This window comes from Mobula birostris, chromosome 25 (genome assembly GCF_030028105.1).
Source record: "Mobula birostris isolate sMobBir1 chromosome 25, sMobBir1.hap1, whole genome shotgun sequence".
Classification (NCBI taxonomy): Eukaryota; Metazoa; Chordata; class Chondrichthyes; order Myliobatiformes; family Myliobatidae; genus Mobula; species Mobula birostris.
Genome location: NC_092394.1, coordinates 61,786,149 through 61,806,605, shown reverse-complemented (window position 1 = coordinate 61,806,605; position 20,457 = coordinate 61,786,149). Strand labels below are relative to the sequence as shown.

The 20,457-nt window shown below is 40.9% G+C and overlaps 1 protein-coding gene across 3 annotated transcripts in view; it reads left to right on the top strand.

Annotated features, from left to right (window-relative positions):
- Positions 1–20,457, top strand: part of pisd (phosphatidylserine decarboxylase) — a 182,894-nt gene that overhangs the window by 65,691 nt on the left and 96,746 nt on the right. The window contains exon 3 of one of the 3 annotated variants that reach the window (XM_072243234.1): positions 3,568–3,752. In XM_072243234.1, coding sequence (XP_072099335.1) covers positions 3,568–3,752 — 185 coding nt within the window. Of the gene's footprint in view, positions 1–3,567; positions 3,753–20,457 lie in introns of those variants that run through there. The other 2 variants (XM_072243236.1, XM_072243238.1) reach the window with 2 other exon arrangements.

Sequence of the window (20,457 nt, the reverse complement as noted above, 5' to 3'; positions counted from 1 at the left end):
AAACATCAACGAGTTTCTTTGCTGCTTCATGATCAGCATATGTTTTATCTTTTAAATGTTTAAAGTTTTAAATAATTTAATGGCATGCCTTTTTATAAATTTCGGCAACTAGCTTGCTGAATATTCACAATTACCTTCAATTTTCACTTTGAAATGATAGATACTTGCTTGTTTCATAAGTATACCGTTTAAGCGGCATAGGATTGTTCCAACAGTGATGAATTCATTCTTTCTGTGCACGATTGAGAGTTTCATTTTTTGCTCTATGCAATCTTTTTCTATTTTACATTAACTTCTGTTCATTATGTATGCGAGGTACTTTTTCAGAACTGTCTGTGATGTACAGAGACCTGTACATCACCCGGGAACCTTCCCAGCACCTTGTGGAATTTTCCACTTGTGATGTCATGTCAATGCTCGAAAAAAATTTAAGTTTTTGGAGGTTTTTGGATTTTGGAATTTTGGATAAGGCATATTTGACCTATATTTTAAATTCTCATTACTGCTACTCACTGGCAAGTTACTCTGTCTCAAACCACTGACCAAAATGAAATTACTACTCAGCCTGAGGATTCAATTCTGAATCTTCTCCTGAATCATAAGATCTCCATCTGGAACAAAAGCTTTGCAAGTCCAAGCAGACTTTCCTTGAGACTTGGCTTATGGGCATCTTGGTTGGCAAGACCAGTTGGGTCAAAAGGTTTGTTGCCTTGCTGTATTACTCTTAAGAATCTAAGACTCTTGAGACCTGAATCAGAATCAGATTTATTATTACTGATATGTCATGAAATATATGGCTTTGCAGTAGTGGTACGGTGCAATAAGTAATTTAAAAAATTACGATAAGAAATATAACAAATAAATAAGTAACACAAAAAGAGAGCAAAAATGAGGTAGTGTTCAAGGGTTCATGGATGTTCAGAAATCTGATGACGGAGGGGAAGAAGCTGATCCTCAGAGGTTGAGTGTGTGTCTGAAGCCTCCTGTCTTCCTGATGGTAGTAACGAGAAGAGATCATGTCCTGGGTGGTTAGGGTTCTTAAAGATAGATACCATCTTTTGGAGGTATTTCTTTTTGAAGATGTCCTCTGGTGGGAAGTTGAGTACCCATGATGGAGCTGGCAGAGTTTACAAATCCCTGCAGATTTCTCAGGTCCTGGGCACTGGCATCTCCATACCAGGCAGTCACGCAACCAATCTGAATGCTCTTGACGGTACATCTGTAAAAATTTGCTAGAGTCTTTGGACCTGATGTATATTATGTGGATTGTATGTGCAGAGGACATCATTTATCTTCATCAAAAACGTATATGCTGCACATAGGATACCCACATTTGGCACCTTCTTTTAGACTTTACATGAGTGAATATTTATTCAATCATGCTCATTTATAAGCGTATTATCTTTCATTTATGGTTCAACTATTGTCTTTTCCCTCATGGCTCTTGCTGTTTCATGCTGCTGCAGTTTACCCCTCTTTCCTCCAATTCTCCATATTGATAGGTTACCACAGAGGAAGAGTGAGGTGGAAATTTAAATGGAGAAGCAAGGTGGATACTATATGGAGTGTAAAAATCAAAGTTCAAAGTAAATTTATTATCAAAGTAAATATATGCCACCATACACAACCTTGAGATTCATTTTCTTGTGGGCATACTCAAAAAATCCAATATCCGTAATCGAATCAATGAAAGACAGCACCACCGGACAGACAACCTGTGTTATAAAGCCAACAAACAGTACAAATACAAAAAGAAAGGAAAAAAGGGGGTGTGGGAGAGACAAAATAATAAATAAATAAACAAGCAATAAATATTGAGAACATGAGATGAAGAGTCCTTGAAAATGCGTCCATAAGTTGTGAGGACACTTCAGTGATGGGGCAATTGAAGTTATTGAGCTTAGCCACACTGTCATAAGTGAGTATAGCACGGGGCTAAGCACATAGCCTTGTGTGCACCTATGCTGATGGAGATTGTGGAAGAGATGTTGTTGTCAGTCCGAACTGACTGGGGTCTGCAAGTGAGGAAATCAAGGATCCAGTTGCACAAAGAGGCATTTAGGCCAAGGTCTAGATAATTGATTAGTTTTGAGGGAATGATAATATTGAATGCAGAGCTGTGGTCAATAAAGAGCATCCTGATGTATGCATCTTTGCTGTCTACATCTGCTTTGGACCTGTTGTTTCTCTTCATTATCTCTTCTAATATTTGTATATCTGTGCACTTGTAATGCTACTGTGACACTGTAATTTCCTTTGGGATCAATAAAATATCTATCTTTTTTTTCTTTGTTTTGCATTTGCAGAGTTTGTTGTCTTATGCACATTGGTTGTTTGTCCGTCTTGTTGGGTGCAGTCTTTCATTGATTCTATTATGTTTCTTGGATTTACTGTGTATGTCCGCAAGAAAATGAATCTCAGTATTGTATATGGTGATGTATGGTATATTCACTTTGATAAGTTTACTTTAAACTTTGTTCAGACCAAACATTGGAATGGGGAAGAAATGTGATCTAAGTGACTTTGACCATGGAATGAATGTTGGTGTCAGATGGGGTGGTTTGAGTATCTCAGAAACTGCTGAGCTGGATTTTCATGTACAACACTCTCTAGAGTTTATAGAGAATAGTGTGAAAAACAATAAAAACAGTGAGTGGCAGTTCTATGGATGAAGATGAATTGTTAATGAGAGAGGGTAGAGGAGAATGGCCAGACTGGTTGAAACTGTCAGAAGGCAACTATTAAATAATTGTGTTACAGCTGTCATGTGCTGAATGTGCAACATGTCGAACCTTGAAGTGGATGGGCGACAAGTGTAGAAGACCGTGAGCATACACTCAGTGGCCACTTTATTATGCGCAGGAGAAAGTGGTCACTGAGTGTACATCCAGTTACCGGACCCATCTAGGCATAACAAAGAAAACACATGCTTCTAAATACATATTTTATCTAGAAATTCATTTTGGAATATAATATGATTAATATGATATATTGATATATCAGTTAACTTACAAGAGTAGAAACAAATATGTAGTTATCTGTCCCTTCACGAGCTTTGCAGTTTAATTTATTCTTCCCAGATGTAACCCTTATTAGGAAGGTCATAAGGGAGGGAAAGTCAACTCAGACCATGAGAGGCCTGCGTCGGGCATTTTCATGCTTTACAAGGCGCAGGTTGGGAGTCTGTGTGGGGCGCCACTCCTTACACAGACACTAGAGCAATGTGTGGTTAAATGCCTTGCTCAAGGACACAAACGCTGCCACAGCTGAGGCTCGAACTAGCGACCTTCAGATCACTAGACGAATGCCTTAACCACTTGGCCACGTGCCCAGCCCAATAAACTATAATTATTTTACAGGTATATTTTGTGGGATAGAAGGACAAAAGCAAAAGCATGGCTGTAGAATAGCAGGTAGGTAATTGGTAACTGGGTGTGATTTGTTATTTATTTGTAAGTAGTGTAATTTGTTTCAGTATATTAGCACAAAGACCTGTGCCTTATGTATCATGATAAAATGTCTGTTAGTCTCACCAATATTCTGATTTGGTTTTGTTTTTGGTCTAAGCAGATCACCGGATTCTGCAAACAATCTCTTTTGGAGCCATTACTCGTGTCCGTCCTTTGCACTTTTTAGTAGCAACAGGCAGTGGGTATGTGGGCTACTGGCAGTACGACAAGTACAAACAGCGAGAACTGGAACGTCATGGATTAGAAGGGCTGAGACAACAGAGCATAGCTGCTGCGTGGCAGGTAGGTCATTGGTAACGGCATCATTAATGTTATCTATCAGCAATATTATTTGTTTTAATACTTTGGCACAAATTTAATCAGGTACGAATCATGAGGACACCATGAATCATGATTCTGCTGAGATGACTTTGATATAGTCCCATTGTGAAAATGCTTGCCTCTATGCACTACGTACCTGCAGTTATCTAATAAATTTTCTTTAAAATTTCTCAAGAGTTCTCCAACATCCTATGCGTTAATTCTAAAGCATTAAATCCTTATTTTAGAAAGGATATACTGATATTAGAGAGGGTTCAGAGAAGATTCACAAAAATGATTCCAGGGATGAAACGGTTATTGTATGAGGAATGTTTGGCAGCTGTTGGGCTGTATTCCCTGGAGTTCAGGAGAATGAGGGGGGATCTCATAGAAACATTCTGAATGTTAAAAGGCCTGAACAGATTAGGTATGGCAAAGTTATTTTCCATGGTAGGGAATTCTAGGACAAGAGGGCACGACTTCAGGATTGAAGGATATCCATTTAGAACAGAGATGCAGAGAAATTACTTTAGTCAGAGGGTGGTAAATCTGTGGAATTTGTTGCCACGAGCAGCTGTGGAGGCCAAGTCACTGGGTGCACTTAAACATAGAAACATAGAAAATAGGTGCAGGAGTAGGCCATTCGGCCCTTCGAGCCTGCACCGCCATTCATTATGATCATGGCTGATCATCCAACTCAGAACCCCGCTCCAGCCTTCCCTCCATACCCCCTGACCCCCGTAGCCACAAGGGCCATATCTAACTCCCTCTTAAATATAGCCAATGAACTGGCCTCAACTGTTTCCTGTGGCAGAGAATTCCACAGATTCACCACTCTCTGTGTGAAGAAGTTTTTCCTAATCTCGGTCCTAAAAGGCTTCCCCTCTATCCTCAAACTGTGGCCCCTCGTTCTGGACTTCCCCAACATCGGGAACAATCTTCCTGCATCTAACCTGTCCAATCCCTTTAGGATCTTATACGTTTCAATCAGATCCCCCCTCAATCTTCTAAATTCCAACGAGTACAAGCCCAGTTCATCCAGTCTTTCTTCATATGAAAGTCCTGCCATCCCAGGAATCAATCTGGTGAACCTTCTTTGTACTCCCTCTATGGCAAGGATGTCTTTCCTCAGATTAGGGGACCAAAACTGCACACAATACTCCAGGTGTGGTCTCACCAAGGCCTTGTACAACTGCAGTAGTACCTCCCTGCTCCTGTACTCGAATCCTCTTGCTATAAATGCCAGCATACCATTCGCCTTGTTCACCGCCTGCTGTACCTGCATGCCCACTTTCAATGACTGGTGTATAATGACACCCAGGTCTCGTTGCACCTCCCCTTTTCCTAATCGGCCACTATTCAGATAATAATCTGTTTTCCTATTTTTGCCACCAAAGTGGATAACTTCACATTTATCCACATTAAATTGCATCTGCCATGAACTTGCCCACTCACCCAACCTATCCAAGTCACCCTGCGTCCTCTTAGCATCCTCCTCACAGCTAACACTGCCACCCAGCTTTGTGTCATCCGCAAACTTGGAGATGCTGCATTTAATTCCCTCATCCAAGTCATTAATATATATTGTAAACAACTGGGGTCCCAGCACTGAGCCTTGCGGTACCCCACTAGTCACTGCCTGCCATTCTGAAAAGGTCCCGTTTATTCCCACTCTTTGCTTCCTGTCTGCTAACCAATTCTCCACCCACACCAATACCTTACCCCCAATACCGTGTGCTTTAAGTTTGCACACTAATCTCCTGTGTGGGACCTTGTCAAAAGCCTTTTGAAAATCCAAATATACCACATCCACTGGTTCTCCCCTATCCACTCTACTAGTTACATCCTCAAAAAATTCTATGAGATTCGTCAGACATGATTTTCCTTTCACAAATCCATGCTGACTTTGTCCGATCATTTCACCGCTTTCCAAATGTGCTGTTATCACATCTTTGATAACTGACTCCAGCAGTTTCCCCACCACCGACGTTAGGCTAACCGGTCTATAATTCCCCGGTTTCTCTCTCCCTCCTTTTTTAAAAAGTGGAGTTACATTAGCCACCCTCCAATCCTCAGGACTAATGAGTTTTGAAAAATTATCACTAATGCATTCACTATTTCTTGGGCTACTTCCTTAAGCACTCTAGGATGCAGACCATCTGGCCCTGGGGATTTATCTGCCTTCAATCCCTTCAATTTACCTAACACCACTTCCCTACTAACATGTATTTCGCTCAGTTCCTCCATCTCACTGGACCCTCTGTCCCCTACTATTTCTGGAAGATTATTTATGTCCTCCTTCGTGAAGACAGAACCAAAGTAATTATTCAATTGGCCTGCCATGTCCTTGCTCCCCATAATCAATTCACCTGTTTCTGTCTGCAGGGGACCTACATTTGTCTTTACCAGTCTTTTCCTTTTTACATATCTATAAAAGCTTTTACAGTCCGTTTTTATGTTCCCTGCCAGTTTTCTCTCATAATCTTTTTTCCCCTTCCTAATTAAGCCCTTTGTCCTCCTCTGCTGAACTCTGAATTTCTCCCAGTCCTCAGGTGAGCCACTTTCTCTGGCTGATTTGTATGCTTCTTCCTTGGAATTGATACTATCCCTAATTTCTCTTGTCAGCCACGGGTGCACTACCTTCCTTGATTTATTCTTTTGCCAAACTGGGATGAACAATTGTTGTAGTTCATCCATGCAACCTTTAAATGCTTGCCATTGCATATCCACCGTCAATCCTTTAAGTGTCATTTGCCAGTCTATCTTAGCTAATTCACATCTCATACCTTCAAAGTTACCCCTCTTTAAGTTCAGAACCTTTGTTTCTGAATTAACTATGTCACTCTCCATCTTAATGAAGAATTCCACCATATTATGGTCACTCTTACCCAAGGGGCCTCTCACGACAAGATTGCTAATTAACCTTTCCTCATTGCTCAAAACCCAGTCCAGAATAGCCTGCTCTCTAGTTGGTTCCTCGACATGTTAAGGCAGAGATAGATAGGCTCTTGATTAGCCAGGGCATCAAAGGGTATGGGGAGAAGGCAGGAGAGTGGGAATGACTGGAAGAATTGGATCAGCCCATGATTGAATGGTGGAGCAGACTCAATGGGCCGAGTGACCTTCTGCTCCTATATCTTATGGTCTAAAGCAGATTAGGTGAACTGGAAAGACTGAATTTATTTTCAAATGTAATTTTACCTTTTTCGTCCATCCTATTAGTTTAGAAAATTGATTTAAAGCAAAGAAAATATTCTTGCAGATATTAAGAGCATGACTGGGCTTGTACAAAGTCAGAGATTGTGGTCCTTTTGGCAGAGAATGAGTAACATGAACAGTTTGGTAAAGGTAGATTGGAGTAGATTTGTGGAAGTAAGTGTTTAAATTTTATTTGATGAACATTAGAACCTATTTTGTATGAACCAAAGCTGTACAGGATATTGAAGAAAATAAACCAAAATGATGGAGAAACTCAGCAGGTCAAGCAGCATCTGTGGATGGAAATGGACAGTCAATGCTTTGGGTCAAGATCTTTCAACTGGCCTATTTTCTTGCTCCAGACTCCAGCAGCTGCAGGCTCTTTTATCTCTGCAATACAGGAGGTATTAGTAACATTTGGACAACAAGAGGTCAGAGACATTGACGAACAATGATATTGGGACTGAAAGTGAAGATGATATAAGCATTTGGGTTCATTCTGTAAGGACCTTAGAAGTGAGTTATGAAACCAGAGCAATAAGTTTGAGAGAATGAAGACATTGAAAGGTTTCAATGGAACAGTGAAGTTATTATATGGATGGGCTTGTGGCTGTGTGGGTATTAGATTTCAGGAAGACTTGTGCTTCAGTTAAAGAGTGAAGACAATTGAACATATCAGTGCATTACTAGGCTTTAATGGTAGTGAGGTTATTGATCCTTATACTTGATTTCATGTTGTTCAGAAAGTCGCAATAAAGATGTATCTGCTTTTTGAAAAATACAATCCCTGTTAGTCCAATATGCCTGCTTTTTGTCCATGACCTGCAAACTTCTCATCCTGTGCAACACTCTAACTAAGTAAAAACCTACAGCATCTTTTCCTGCAATGTTACTTTAAATGAGGGGGTAAAATCTGTTCACCTCCCACCTCGAGCTATGACAATGATTTTATCTCTATCATCTCTTTTTATTCAAATTCACTTCCCAGAGGTGAAGTTCATCTCTGATAACTCTTAATTTTTACCAGTATTAATGAACAAACATAAACTACAAGTGGAATGTTTTAAAATTACTTTTCATAATACTAGAAGGTGGGTACAAGTTGAGACTCTCGGTTTTGACATTCTGAGATCCAGCAACTATGATTGTACACGTTTTGTATCTATAGCTCAGATCTCTTCTAATTAACTAATTTTTAGTAAGATCTAAAACTAACTGAGATCTGTTCTAAGCTAATTAAACTATAAATACAACTTTTGCACTTTTAGCTGACAGCACTTCTGACTTGGATAACTTCGAGCTATGGACATTTCCCATAGAACGTCTATCCTTAAAACAGTTCTGCTCAGAAGATGATGATCAAGAGCAACTTCTATGGTCTGGCACCAGTCAGGTTCCAAAGGAGCTGGCCTGGAGAGTTTCAATCTGTAATAAAATATTAACCTTGGTTCAATGGTGACCTGTAAGAATGTGGTGATGGTTTAGTTGCTGAATGCTGGGATTGTTTATTCTGTTCAAACTAGAATCAAAATTTTATTTTTCTGTCCTTTCTCCAATTGCTTCCTGAAATTGCCACACTTGGAACAGAAATCAATGAATTGTAAAGCTTCTTTCAAGCCTTGGGATGCCAAAACTGCAGTTCTCTTAGCTCTTCACAGACCTTCAGGCTTGGTTACCTTGATGTTCCAGCAAATTGTTCCTTTTTCTGGGTTGTTAGTAAGTTGGGCTTGGGAGCCTATATAGGCATCAAGTCAGAATTTGCTTGGGGAAACTTCTGTCAGATTCAGCTCCTGTCAGCACAGTTGTCATATACATCAGACAGATGGTGTTATTTTGCAGGAGTGAAATAAGCGGACGATTATTTTTTGAGTGATGCTCTGAGTGATTTGAATTTGAACTAAGCTACCAGGATATACAACAAATATTCTGATAGCTGACAGAGAAAAACAATGAGCTGCAACTTTAAAATGTTCATGTAGTAGTGTGGAACCGAAAGTCAACTGGAGACTATGAAAACGTGCATTTGAGCTGATAGACTGCATTACAGGTGTCCCCTGCTATTCGAACGTTCGCTTTACGAAACGTCACTGTTACGAAAGACCTATATTAGTACCCTGTTTTCGCTTTCAGAAGGTGTTTTCACTGTTACGAAAAAAAAACAGCGCGCGATAAAAAATCAGCACGCGATAAAAGGCAGAGCGCGCGACCCGAGCAGCTGCTCTGCCCCAGATTCGAAACAGCATTGCTTTAACACGAGCCTGTGAGCAGCCGTTTGCAAGATGAGTTCTATGGTATCGGAAAAGCCTAAAAGAGCTCGTAAGGGTGTTACACTTAGCGTAAAACTAGACATAATTGATCGTTTTGATCATGGTGAACGAAGTAAGGACAAAGTGAGTTTGGCTTGTGGAAGCTGACAAACATGATGTTGAAGAGGTTTTGGCATCCCATGACCAAGAACTGACAGATGAAGAGCTGATGCAATTGGAAGAAAAAAGGATAACAATCGAAACCGAATGAGTAATGATAAAGTACGACATTAATTTTGAAAGGGTACGTCGGTTTAGAGGATATTTGCAGGATGGTTTGAGTCCTTATTAAAGAACTGTGTGAAAGAAAAATGCGCGAGGCTCAGCAGTCAACCAAGTCACGGCAGACGACGAACCTCGACCTTCGACATCGGGGCGGGCAGTCTCATAGGAGAAGAAGAGCTGACACCCCAGTGTCCCACCACCCCAAACCCCAGGCTACAGACAGATACCGATTCACGGAGAGTGCAACGGTAGCCGGGAAGCACACAGAACATCTTTAAGAAAAAAGCCGAAATAAACATGCTAATTAATTAGGTGCGGCCGACATGTAATTGTCGGCCCAGATCAGAGATGACGCAATTGAAAATCGGCACTGATCAGGGCCGACAATTACATGCCGGGCAGCACCTGATTAATTAGTATGTTTGTTTCGGCTTTTATCTTAAATATGTGCTGTGTCCCTCCCGGCTACCGCTGGACCCCTGCGTGCTTTGCGGCAATGTATCTCGGAGGGTGGGGGCCACTGCACCACCCAACCTGCAACGACTCAGTCTAACACACCATCACCAGTGTGCTCTGCGCTGTCTTCCCGATTCCGGTAAGTGATACTACACTGTACATACATTATTTCTACTTTATATCTGCTGTGTATTTTTACATGTTATTAGGTATGATGTGGCAGCTTCATAGCTTAAAGGTTACTGGAGAGCGCTTGTGCCGTGTTTTTGCCAACAGCACTTGTGTGAGATTTTCTGCCGATGGCGCTTGCGTGAGATTTTCTGCCGACGGCGCTTGCGTGAGATTTTCGCTACGGAAAACAGTGCAGTAATGATTCTGGAAAAGTATTTCTACTTTATATAGGCTGTGTATTTATCATATCATTCCTGCTTTTACTATATGTTACTGTTATTTTAGGTTTTATGTGTTATTTGGCATGATTTGGTAGGTTATTTTTGGGTCTGCAAACGCTCACAAAATTTTCCCATATAAATAAATGTTAATTGCTTCTTCGCTTTACGACATTTCCGCTTACAAACCGTTTCATAGGAATGCTCTACCTTTGGATGGCGTGGGAAACCTGTATTAGAAAAAGTACGTGTATGTTGTCATATACTACCTTAAGATTAATTTTCTTGCAGGCATTTACAGGTAAATAAAGAAATACATTAGGATTTATGAAAAACATTTACATAAAGAATTAGATTATTGGATTGTGAGGACACTCAGTCCTCGTTTATTGTCATTTAGAAATGCATGCATTAAGAAATGATACAATGTTCCTCCAGAGTGATATCAAAGAAAAGGACAAACTAAGGACTAACACTGACAAGACCACATAATTATAACATATAGTTACAGCAGTGCAGAGCAATACCATAATTTGATAAAGAGCAAACCATGGGCATGGTAAAAAAAAAAAAGTCTCAAAGTTCCGATCGACTCCCGATAGTCCCGATAGCAGACGGCAAAAGGGAGAAACTCTCCTTGCCATAAACCTCCAGGCGCCGACAACTGCTAATGCATTGGAAGCACCCGACCACAGCCGACTCTTAAGTCTGTCCGAAAACTTCGAGCCTCTGACCAGCCCTTCCGAAACAGCCTCCGGAGAACCATCCTCTGCCGAGCACTTCGACCTCAGCCCAGCCGCCGAGCAACAAGCAAAGCGGGGGACTCAGGGCCTTCTCCGGAGATTCTGGGTTACACAGTAGCAGCGACAGCGAAGAAAGCATTTCAGAAGTTTCTCCAGATGTTCCTCCGTGCTCTCACGTCTGTCTCCATCAAATCAGGATTGTGCACGGTCCCCTACTTGACAGATTACAGATATCATTCACCGGAATGGCCGCTGTGCACTGCGACGCACCGCCATCTTCTCCTCTTCACCAATGACCAATAGTCAGCGTGCAAAAAAAGCAAATTGTACAAATAAGAAAAAAATAAAACTGAGAAAATGAGTTCAAGGGTCTTTGAAAGTGAGTCTGTAGGTTAGTGGGATCGGTTCAGAGTGCATGTCTAAGGATAAATTGGCTCATTATTACTCTTATATAAACCCTGTAGGTTAGTGGTCACCAACCTTTTTAAGCCCAAGATCACCTACCTCGACCTTAGTGAAAGGCAAGATCGTTCAGAGAAAACACAGCTCAGATTGTACTTCCAATTTGAGGCCTTTTATTTGGGCGAATTGTATTTGAATTACAAAAAATACTTTTGTCAAACTTTCAAATTAATTCAAACAAGAAAACACTGTAACTAGCATATCAAACAGGCCATGGCTGTCTTTCTTTAAGAATATTACAATACTTAACTCCTTTAATTCTAAGTTTCATTATTTAATTCTATTTCAACACGAAAAATAAATGAATAAAAATTGACTGTTGCACTCAGTGTGATGACTGGGGCTGAATACTTTCTGCTAGTTTCCTGAAATTTGACTCATAACTACAGACAGCCAGTCTGAGACAGTCTGTGAGGTGCAGGGTTGCCAACTGTCCCGTATTCCCCCCGCTAAGGTAGGACGTTCCTATGAAACCTTTCCTGCCAAAATGCTTTACGCCAAAGAAGCAATCAACCATTAATTTATATGGAAAAAAATTTTGAGCGTTCACAGACCCAAAATAAATCTACCAAATCATACCAAATAACACGTAAAACCCAAAATAACAGTAACATATAGTAAAAGCAGGAATGATATGTTAAATACACAGCCTATATAAAGTAGAAATAATGAAAATTGAGCCAAAACCAATTCGTGCGGTAAAAAATCGGCACATCACGCATGCGCACACAGGTGCCCACGCAAGGCTTCATGGTCATGGTAGTCTTTCTCTGGGTAAACACAAATGTCCCGGGATTTGACTGCTACTTTTGTCCGTTATTTGGGAGTGAGAAAGTTGGCAACCTCAGGTCCTGTACTTTGATTTAATAATTTTCATCAGTGAAAATACAATTTCACATAGATGTTGACCCGAAGTAGGCACTGACTTTCAGTGCTATAAAACTAACGCATAGACCGCGCATTGCTCGGCCCCATCAGTAGTAATTGCCACCAGTTTATGAAGGGGATGTCATTTTCACGGACATATTTTTTAAACTCCTTGTAAATATCCTCACCTCTCGTTCTTTCCTTTAATTGCAAAAGAGTGAGGAAGTCCTCCTTTGTTGTAAAATCCTGGAAAACCATTCTGACAAATACAACAAGCTGAGCTGTTTGTATTACATCCAGGAATTCATCAAACTGTAGTGAAAAAATATTCACAGAGTGACAAGTCCTTTAACACTTGTCGATCCATGTCCTCTGACAGTGACTCTACCCTCCTTGTCACTGTTGCAGGGCCAAGCAATATATTACGTATTGCGGCTGTGATGCCGTTTTTGTTTTTAAAGTCGTTAAAAACAGTCTCTGCGGTAATGGTCATTGCTTCCTTGAATAAATCGCCATCTGTAAAAGGCTTCTTGTGTTTAGCCAAAATGTGACTTACACGAACTGATGCTTCAATAGCAGCCTTATTTTGAGCAGCATGCTTTGTGAAAAAGGATTGCTGGCCTTCAACCCCGATTTCAGCTCCTCAACTTTCCTGGCATGAATTGCGCTCTTTGTGGGGTAGGTGTCTTTAAATTCCTGGTGTTTGGTGTTGCGGTGCCGCTCCAGATTCCCTCTTTTAGACAGTGCTTGTGTTTGGTGGCACAACATACATACATACACACTTGTCTTTCACCAAGGTAAATAGAAATTCCTCTTCCCATTCTGGATGGAATTTGTATGTTTTCACCTTCTTTCGTGGAGCCTCCGCCATGCTATCAGGATATCACGAGCGATTGCCGATTGCGTCACCTCTGATCTGAGCCGAAGCTCACCTAATTAATTAGCTTGTTTATTTCGGCTTCTTTTCTTAAAGATGTGCTGTGTACATCCCAACTACCGCTGCGCCCCGGCATGCTTCGCGGCCCGGAGGTTGGGGACACTGCCGTATATTGATATTTGCGACAGTCTGTACTGTTACCTAATCTGATTTGTCACTTTGATGCAGCACAGGCTACGCTGAAAACGCGGTGCATGGCGGGGGAACTACACACATGCGCACTGGGCAGAAAGAACGGAACTAAACCCCCGCAACCCGGAAACAATCTCTCTTTACAAACAGCTTTTTAGTGAAAATATTGCTATATTACCATTATCCTAATTAGTATTACTTACTTTTATAATGCTCACATTACTACAGTATTTGTGTATTTATTTTTGATTTTTCTTCGGGATCGACTGGGAAGGTCTCAAAGATCGACCAGTCGATCGCGATCAACGGGTTGGCGACCCCTACTGTAGGTTGTGGGATCGGTTCAGAGTGCATGAAGTTATCCACTCTACTTCAGGAAGGAGCCTGATGGTTGTGGGGTAGTAATTGTTCCTGAATCTAGTGGTGTGGGACCCAAGGCTGTTGTACCTCCTGTACACTCCTGGTACTAGTGAAAAGAGAGCATGGCTTGGATGGTGGGAGTCCTCAATGATGAGTGCTGCTTTCTTGTGGCAACATTCCATGAAAATGTACTCAGTTGCCTGTGATATACCGGGCTGTATCTACCATTTTCTATATAGTCAACATCGAAATCGATGGACAGGCGAAGAAGAAGAACATTTTCTATTCACTTTTCCATTCCTCAGCATTGGTGTTTCCATGAACACGAGAAAGTCTGCAGATGCTGGAAACCCCAAGCAACACACAAAATATGCTAGAGGAATGCGGCCGCATCCATTGGAATGAATAAATAGTTGATATTACAGGACAAGACCCTTCAGTGTTTCCATACTGGTCAATATGAACATGTAAAGTTGCAAGCCTTTGTGTGGTGAATTAACTTCCCAACACAAATCAATATGGCACTGCAAAATGATTGTCATTTTTCCTGCAGTAACTGTAAACCTCTTCAGTCCCTCTATTTGTCAATGTATTGATCTCTGTCTTATATATACCCACTAATGAAAACATTTTGTGCTGTACTGTGGGTCACTATTATTGGTGCCTGTAGAGACCAGGGAGGGACGTACGTACATCTGGTGGGCAGCGGGGATGTGGCGGGGCAGCGTGTCGATTGTAAAGTGGTGCACTCCTATTGATGTTTGAATTTGTCCTCCATATTCTCCTAATGTGTAGTCTCCAGTATATTCTGTGCAATCCCAAGTGTTGGTTCTCCATCTTGCCAAGCATTCCCAGAATATACTCTTTCCAGTGATGTTTTGATAAGGTCCACAAAGCTTTTCCTAAATCCATCTTGTAATTTCCAGCCTGGATTGAGTGTCTGTTTTACGAGTCTGCTGTTGAGCATGCAAACAGTATGCCATATTCATTGGGACTGACTGAATTTAGGGCTTCAGTGTTGGAGATATTGGGCTGTGCAAGAGCAGTAATACCAGTTTGCAAATTTTGAAAAGGGGTTTGGAGGATTGTGGTTAAGTCCACTATGTAGAAGACAATTGGGTGTTGTGTAAAGAATCAGATTCGATTAAGAAGCTTAAGATAAAACAAAACCCTTAGGAGGCAGTGATCATAATATGACAGAATTCACTCTGCAGAAGCTAAAATCAGATGTATCAGTATTACAGCAGAGTAAAGGGAATTACAAAGGCATGAGATGGTGGCATGTTTGTATGCAGCAGCCTCTTGGGGGCCAATCAACGGTGTTTTTGTCATTTTAAAACTTTTTTACAATCGCAAGGCAATGCTCAACATTAAGGCTTCAAGTACAGTAGGCCTACCCCATCAGTGAGCTGCTAGTTGGTGGAGGAGCTGAAGGAGCTGGAATTGGTGCGGACCATGTTACTGTCTGCTACTGAAAAGCATCGGAGTTGGTGTGGGAAGTGCAGTCTAACAGCAAGTTACTGTCTTGGACATTTCTCCTGTGATGCAAGACCCTATTGCACACTGGTAATGTAAAATACTGCAAATCTGCTTTCCATGTTTATTGGAGAGACAGACAGTGGGGGAGCCGTGTGGCCTCTGTTGTAGCGAGACTAGGCCTCAAGCTGCAGGCTTGCCTGTTGTAGCAGTCCAGGAGAGGAGGTGCCGGAAGTGGTGCAGAGGAGCGTTCATGCTGGGTTGGGGGCTCGCCTGTCTGGTCAGTGCTGCCATTCAGTGTTTGCTTGGTGCAAGACAAGCTGGATTATGTATATTTGTCTATGGACATCTGAGAACTGCTTATTCTTGCCATTAACACCCATGCACCATAAATTTACAGGACATGTCATTCAGGGACTTGGGGTATATTATATTTTTTTTGTGAGTGTTATATGTGCTATACGTGTCTTATGCTGTGTGTGACTCTTGGTACAGTGTTTTGCACCTTGGCCCTGGAGTAACGCAGTTTCATTTGGCTGTATTCATGAGTATTCGTGTATAGTTGAATGATAATTAAACTTGAACATGATGAGAGAGGAACTGGCCAAATTGATTGTAAGGGGACACTAGCAGGGATGATGGCAGAACAGTAATGGCTGGAGTTTCTGGGAGCAATTTGGAAGTGCAGGATCCCAAAGATGAAGATGAAGAAGTATTCTAAATGGAGGATGACACAACTGGGGCTGACCAGGGTAGTTAAAGACAGCATAAAAGCAAAAGAGACAGCATAGAATATAGATAGCAAAATAAAAAGTGGAAAGTTAGAGGATTAGAAAGCTTTTAAAAACCAACAGAAGGTAACTTTAAAAAAAACAGAGAGAGGAGATGAAAGCTTGAGAAGCTGAAAGGTCTGAATGTGAATAAGTCACTTGGACCAGATGGACTACACCTGAAAGAGGTAGCTGATGAAATTATGGAAGCATTAGTAGTGATCTTTCAAGAATCACTAGAGACTGGAATGGTTTTAGAGGACTGGAAAATTACAAATGCCACTGGAGGCAATTAAAAGAAAGGAAATTATAGACCAGTCAGCCTGATTTCAGTGTTTGGAAAGTCCATTATTAAGGATCAGGTTTTGGAGTACTTGGAAGCACATGATAAAGTAGGCCAAAGTCAACATGGTTTCCTTAAGAGGAAATCTTGCCTGACAAATCTGTTGGAATTCTTTAAGGAAATAACAGGCAAGGTGGACAAAGGAGAATCAGTGGATGTTGTTTACTTGGATTTTCGCAAGTCCTTTGACAAGGTGCCGCACATTAGGCTACTTCACAGATAAGAGCCCATGGTATTGCAGGAAAGGTACTGGCATAGATAGGAGATTGGCAGGAGACAGAGTGGGAATAAGGGGGACCTTTTCTGATTGGCTGCTGTTGACAAGTGGTGTTCTGGAGTGATCAGTATGGGGACTACTTCTTTTCATGTAATATATCAATGATTTGTATGATGGAATTGATGGCTTTGTGGCCAGGTGGGTGGATAACATGAAGATAAATGGAAGGGCAGGTAATGTTGAAGAAGTAGAGAGCCTGCAGTAGGACTTGGACAGATTTGGAGAATGGCAAAGAAGTGGCAGATGGAATGTAGTGCAGGGAGATGCATGGTCATGCAAAGGCATAAACTATTTTCTAAACAGGGAAAAGATTCAGAAATCAGAGGCAGGATTGTGCAGGATTTCATGAGGCTTACTTGCAGGTTGAATCAGTGCTGAGGAAGGTAAATGCAATGTTAAAATTCACTTTATGAAGACTGAAAGAAAGGATGTAATGCTGATGTTTTATAAGACATTGATCAGAACGCACTTGGAGTATTGAGAGTAGTTTTGGGCCTCTTATCTAAGAAAAGATATGCTGTCATTAGAGAGAGTCTGGAGGGGATTCACAATAATGATTCCGGGAATTTAAGTGTTAACGTATGATTGTTTGATGGTTCTAGCCCTGTACTCGCTCAAGTTTAGAAGAATGAAATCTATTGAATATTGATGGACTTAAATAGAGTGGATGTGGAGAGGTTCTTCGTATAGTGGGGGATCCTAGGACCGGGGGCACAGTCTCAGAATAGAGGAACATCTCTTTAGAACAGAGATGAGGAATTTCTTTAGCCAGAGGGTGGTGAATCTGTGGAATTCATTGCCACAGACAGTTGTGGAGGCCAAGTCATTGGGTATATTTAAAACGGAGAAAGCCGGAGTATGAGGCTGAGAGGGATGATTCAGCCATGTTTACCTTCCATTAGTGGGTAAATTTGATTTTACCAATGAGGAAGATACAAGACAAGTGCTTTTATTAAAATTCATAGAACACAGGGAACAGAAGCAGAAGTAGGCCAAATGGGCTCCTGCTCCACCATATAATAAAATCATAGCTAATCCAGTCTTTTCCTCAGTGTCTCTTGTCTGTTGTGTGGGTTAAAGATCTGTTAAATCTCCATCTTGAATACCTAGGATAGAAGATCTCAAAGATTTATGAACCTCTGGAAGAAATTCCTGCTCACCGCTGTCTGTTATGTTATGTAAACTTCCAAAACTATCCCTCCTAGTTCTAGAGGAAGTATTCTGTCATTAGCTGGCTTGTCATTCCCCTCAATTCCCCTTAATAAGATAATCGTTCATTCTATTATACTTCAGTTCATATGGGTCCAATCTGGTCAATCTCTCTTCATAAATCAAATCATTAAATTAAGTGATCCTCCTTTATGCTGCTTTCAGTACCAGCATATCTTTTAAGTATGGAGACCAAAATGTATGCAGTATTCCAGAAGTTCGTACAGTTATATCAAAACATAAGATTTACACCCCTTTTACAAGAAAATTTAAATTTCTTTAGACTTCTTCATTACTTGATATGTCTGCTAGTCGTGCCCCTCTTTAAAACTTTTCATGTTTAATCTACAAGGGCTCCCAGTTCCTTTTGATCTATGTGTTTTGCAATCTCTCTGTTTAAATAAGATTTTTTTCTTCATTGCAAAATAGATAACCTCATTTTCTTACCCACCCCGCCCCCATATTATTTTCTATCTGTCAACTTCTTACCCTTTCAATTTATTTACACCCTTTGTGGGCTCTTTCTGTCCTGCTAACAATTTGCTTACCTGTTTTGTATCATCGACAAATATGGCTATAGTACACCCTGTCCTTTCATCCACATCAGGATAAAGGGACAGAGGCCTGTGATACCCCACTAGTTAATTGATATAGAAAGATAAAATATGTCATGTTGAAAATTTCAGCCCCATAATCTCTATTAATATGGAATTAATGCTGTAGACATTGTGTTATTTAATCTAAAAGCAGCATATTTTTTTCATCTTCCGTTTCCCATGACAGTGAACAGATATGACAGATGTTTACAGCGTTACTGCACTGTAGCCAAGTACGGAATATAGGGAATCTCAGTAGAAGTAAAATGAATAGTCACAAAACATACATTTTTCAAAATCAAAACCTGCAGCCATTGATCTTATGATATGCACCAGCTGCTCATAGAACCATCTATCACCTGCTCCCATGGTTTCACATGACTCTGATTGAGGAGCCAAGCAGGTGCTACACCTTGCCAAAGGGTGACCCAGACTAGCAGTGGGAAGGAGTGCCTTACACCGTCTTTGGTAGAGATGTATCTCCACCCTGCCATCCATGTTGTATGATATGGACTGTATAAATGTTGTCTCTGCAAAGAGCAACCTTTGAAGTAAAATTATGAAGGTTTAGAACTTATCTAAAAACAAACATTGATTAAAAAAAGTTATGAATACAAAGGAAAAAATGTTTGAGAATTTCTCACAACTAAACCCAAAGATCCAGGTTCCTGTAAAATGGCTCTGACTGCAGGATTCTGATTTTTTATTCCATTTATGGAATGTATATACAAAGGGAAGAGAAAATAGAGATCATTCATTTGCATCATTTCATGTCAGGATTTGCTTTCACATGGTCATGGGTTTAGGCATTGACTGTGGTTAACTTAGTAACGTTCTCATCACGCAGTGTGTACTTGTTAACTCATAATCATAGTGCAGAGAAATAGGTCCTCCTCTTCCAATCTACCAGGTCCATATGCAGTAAATGCATATTCCTGCATTTGGCCTGTAACTTTCTATGTCTCTTCATCCACGATCCCATGGGGAGTGCTGTCCATATTCCAACCAAATGAAAAACGAAAGTGTTGTAGGTGCTGAAAGTGAAACAGAAACAAAATGCTGGAAACTGTAGCAACTGTGGAAAGAGAAACATCAATGTTTTGGGTCGGTGATCCTTCATTAGAACTAGATAAGAAAGAGATGCAAATTAAAACCAAGAACCTGGTGGTGCCATTAGGTCATTTTGACCCTTCCTTATCATGTCATTCCCTCCATCACCCCCTCTCCAACTGAAAACTAACTTGCATCTTGGTTTCGCAGTTCTACCAAAGGGACGCAGTTCTACCAAAGGGACACATTTCCAAAACATGGACTGTTTCTCACTCCACAGATGATGCCAGACCATAGAAAACTGTAGAAACCATAGAAACTACAGCACAGAAACAGGCCTTTTGGCCCTTCTTGGCTGTGCCGAACCATTTTCTGCCTAGTCCCACTGACCTGCACACGGACCATATCCCTCCATACACCTCCCATCCATGTATCTGTCCAATTTATTCTTAAATGTTAAAAAAGAACCCACATTTACCACCTTGTCTGGCAGCTCATTCCATACTCCCACCACTCTCTGTGTGAAGAAGCCCCCCACTAATGTTCCCTTTAAACTTTTCCCCCCTCACCCTTAACCCATGTCCTCTGGTTTTTTTCTCCCCTTGCCTCAGTGGAAAAAGCCTGCTTGTATTTGCATTCACTCTATCTATATCCATCATAATTTTATATACTTCTATCAAATCTCCCCTCATTCTTCTACGCTCCAGGGAATAAAGTCCTAACCTATTCAACCTTTCTCTGTAACTGAGTTTCTCAAGTCCTGGCAACATCCTTGTAAACCTTCTCTGCACTCTTTCAACCTTATTTATATCCTTCCTGTAATTTGGTGACCAAAACTGAACACAGTACTCCAGATTCGGCCTCACCAATGCCTTATAAAACCTCATCATA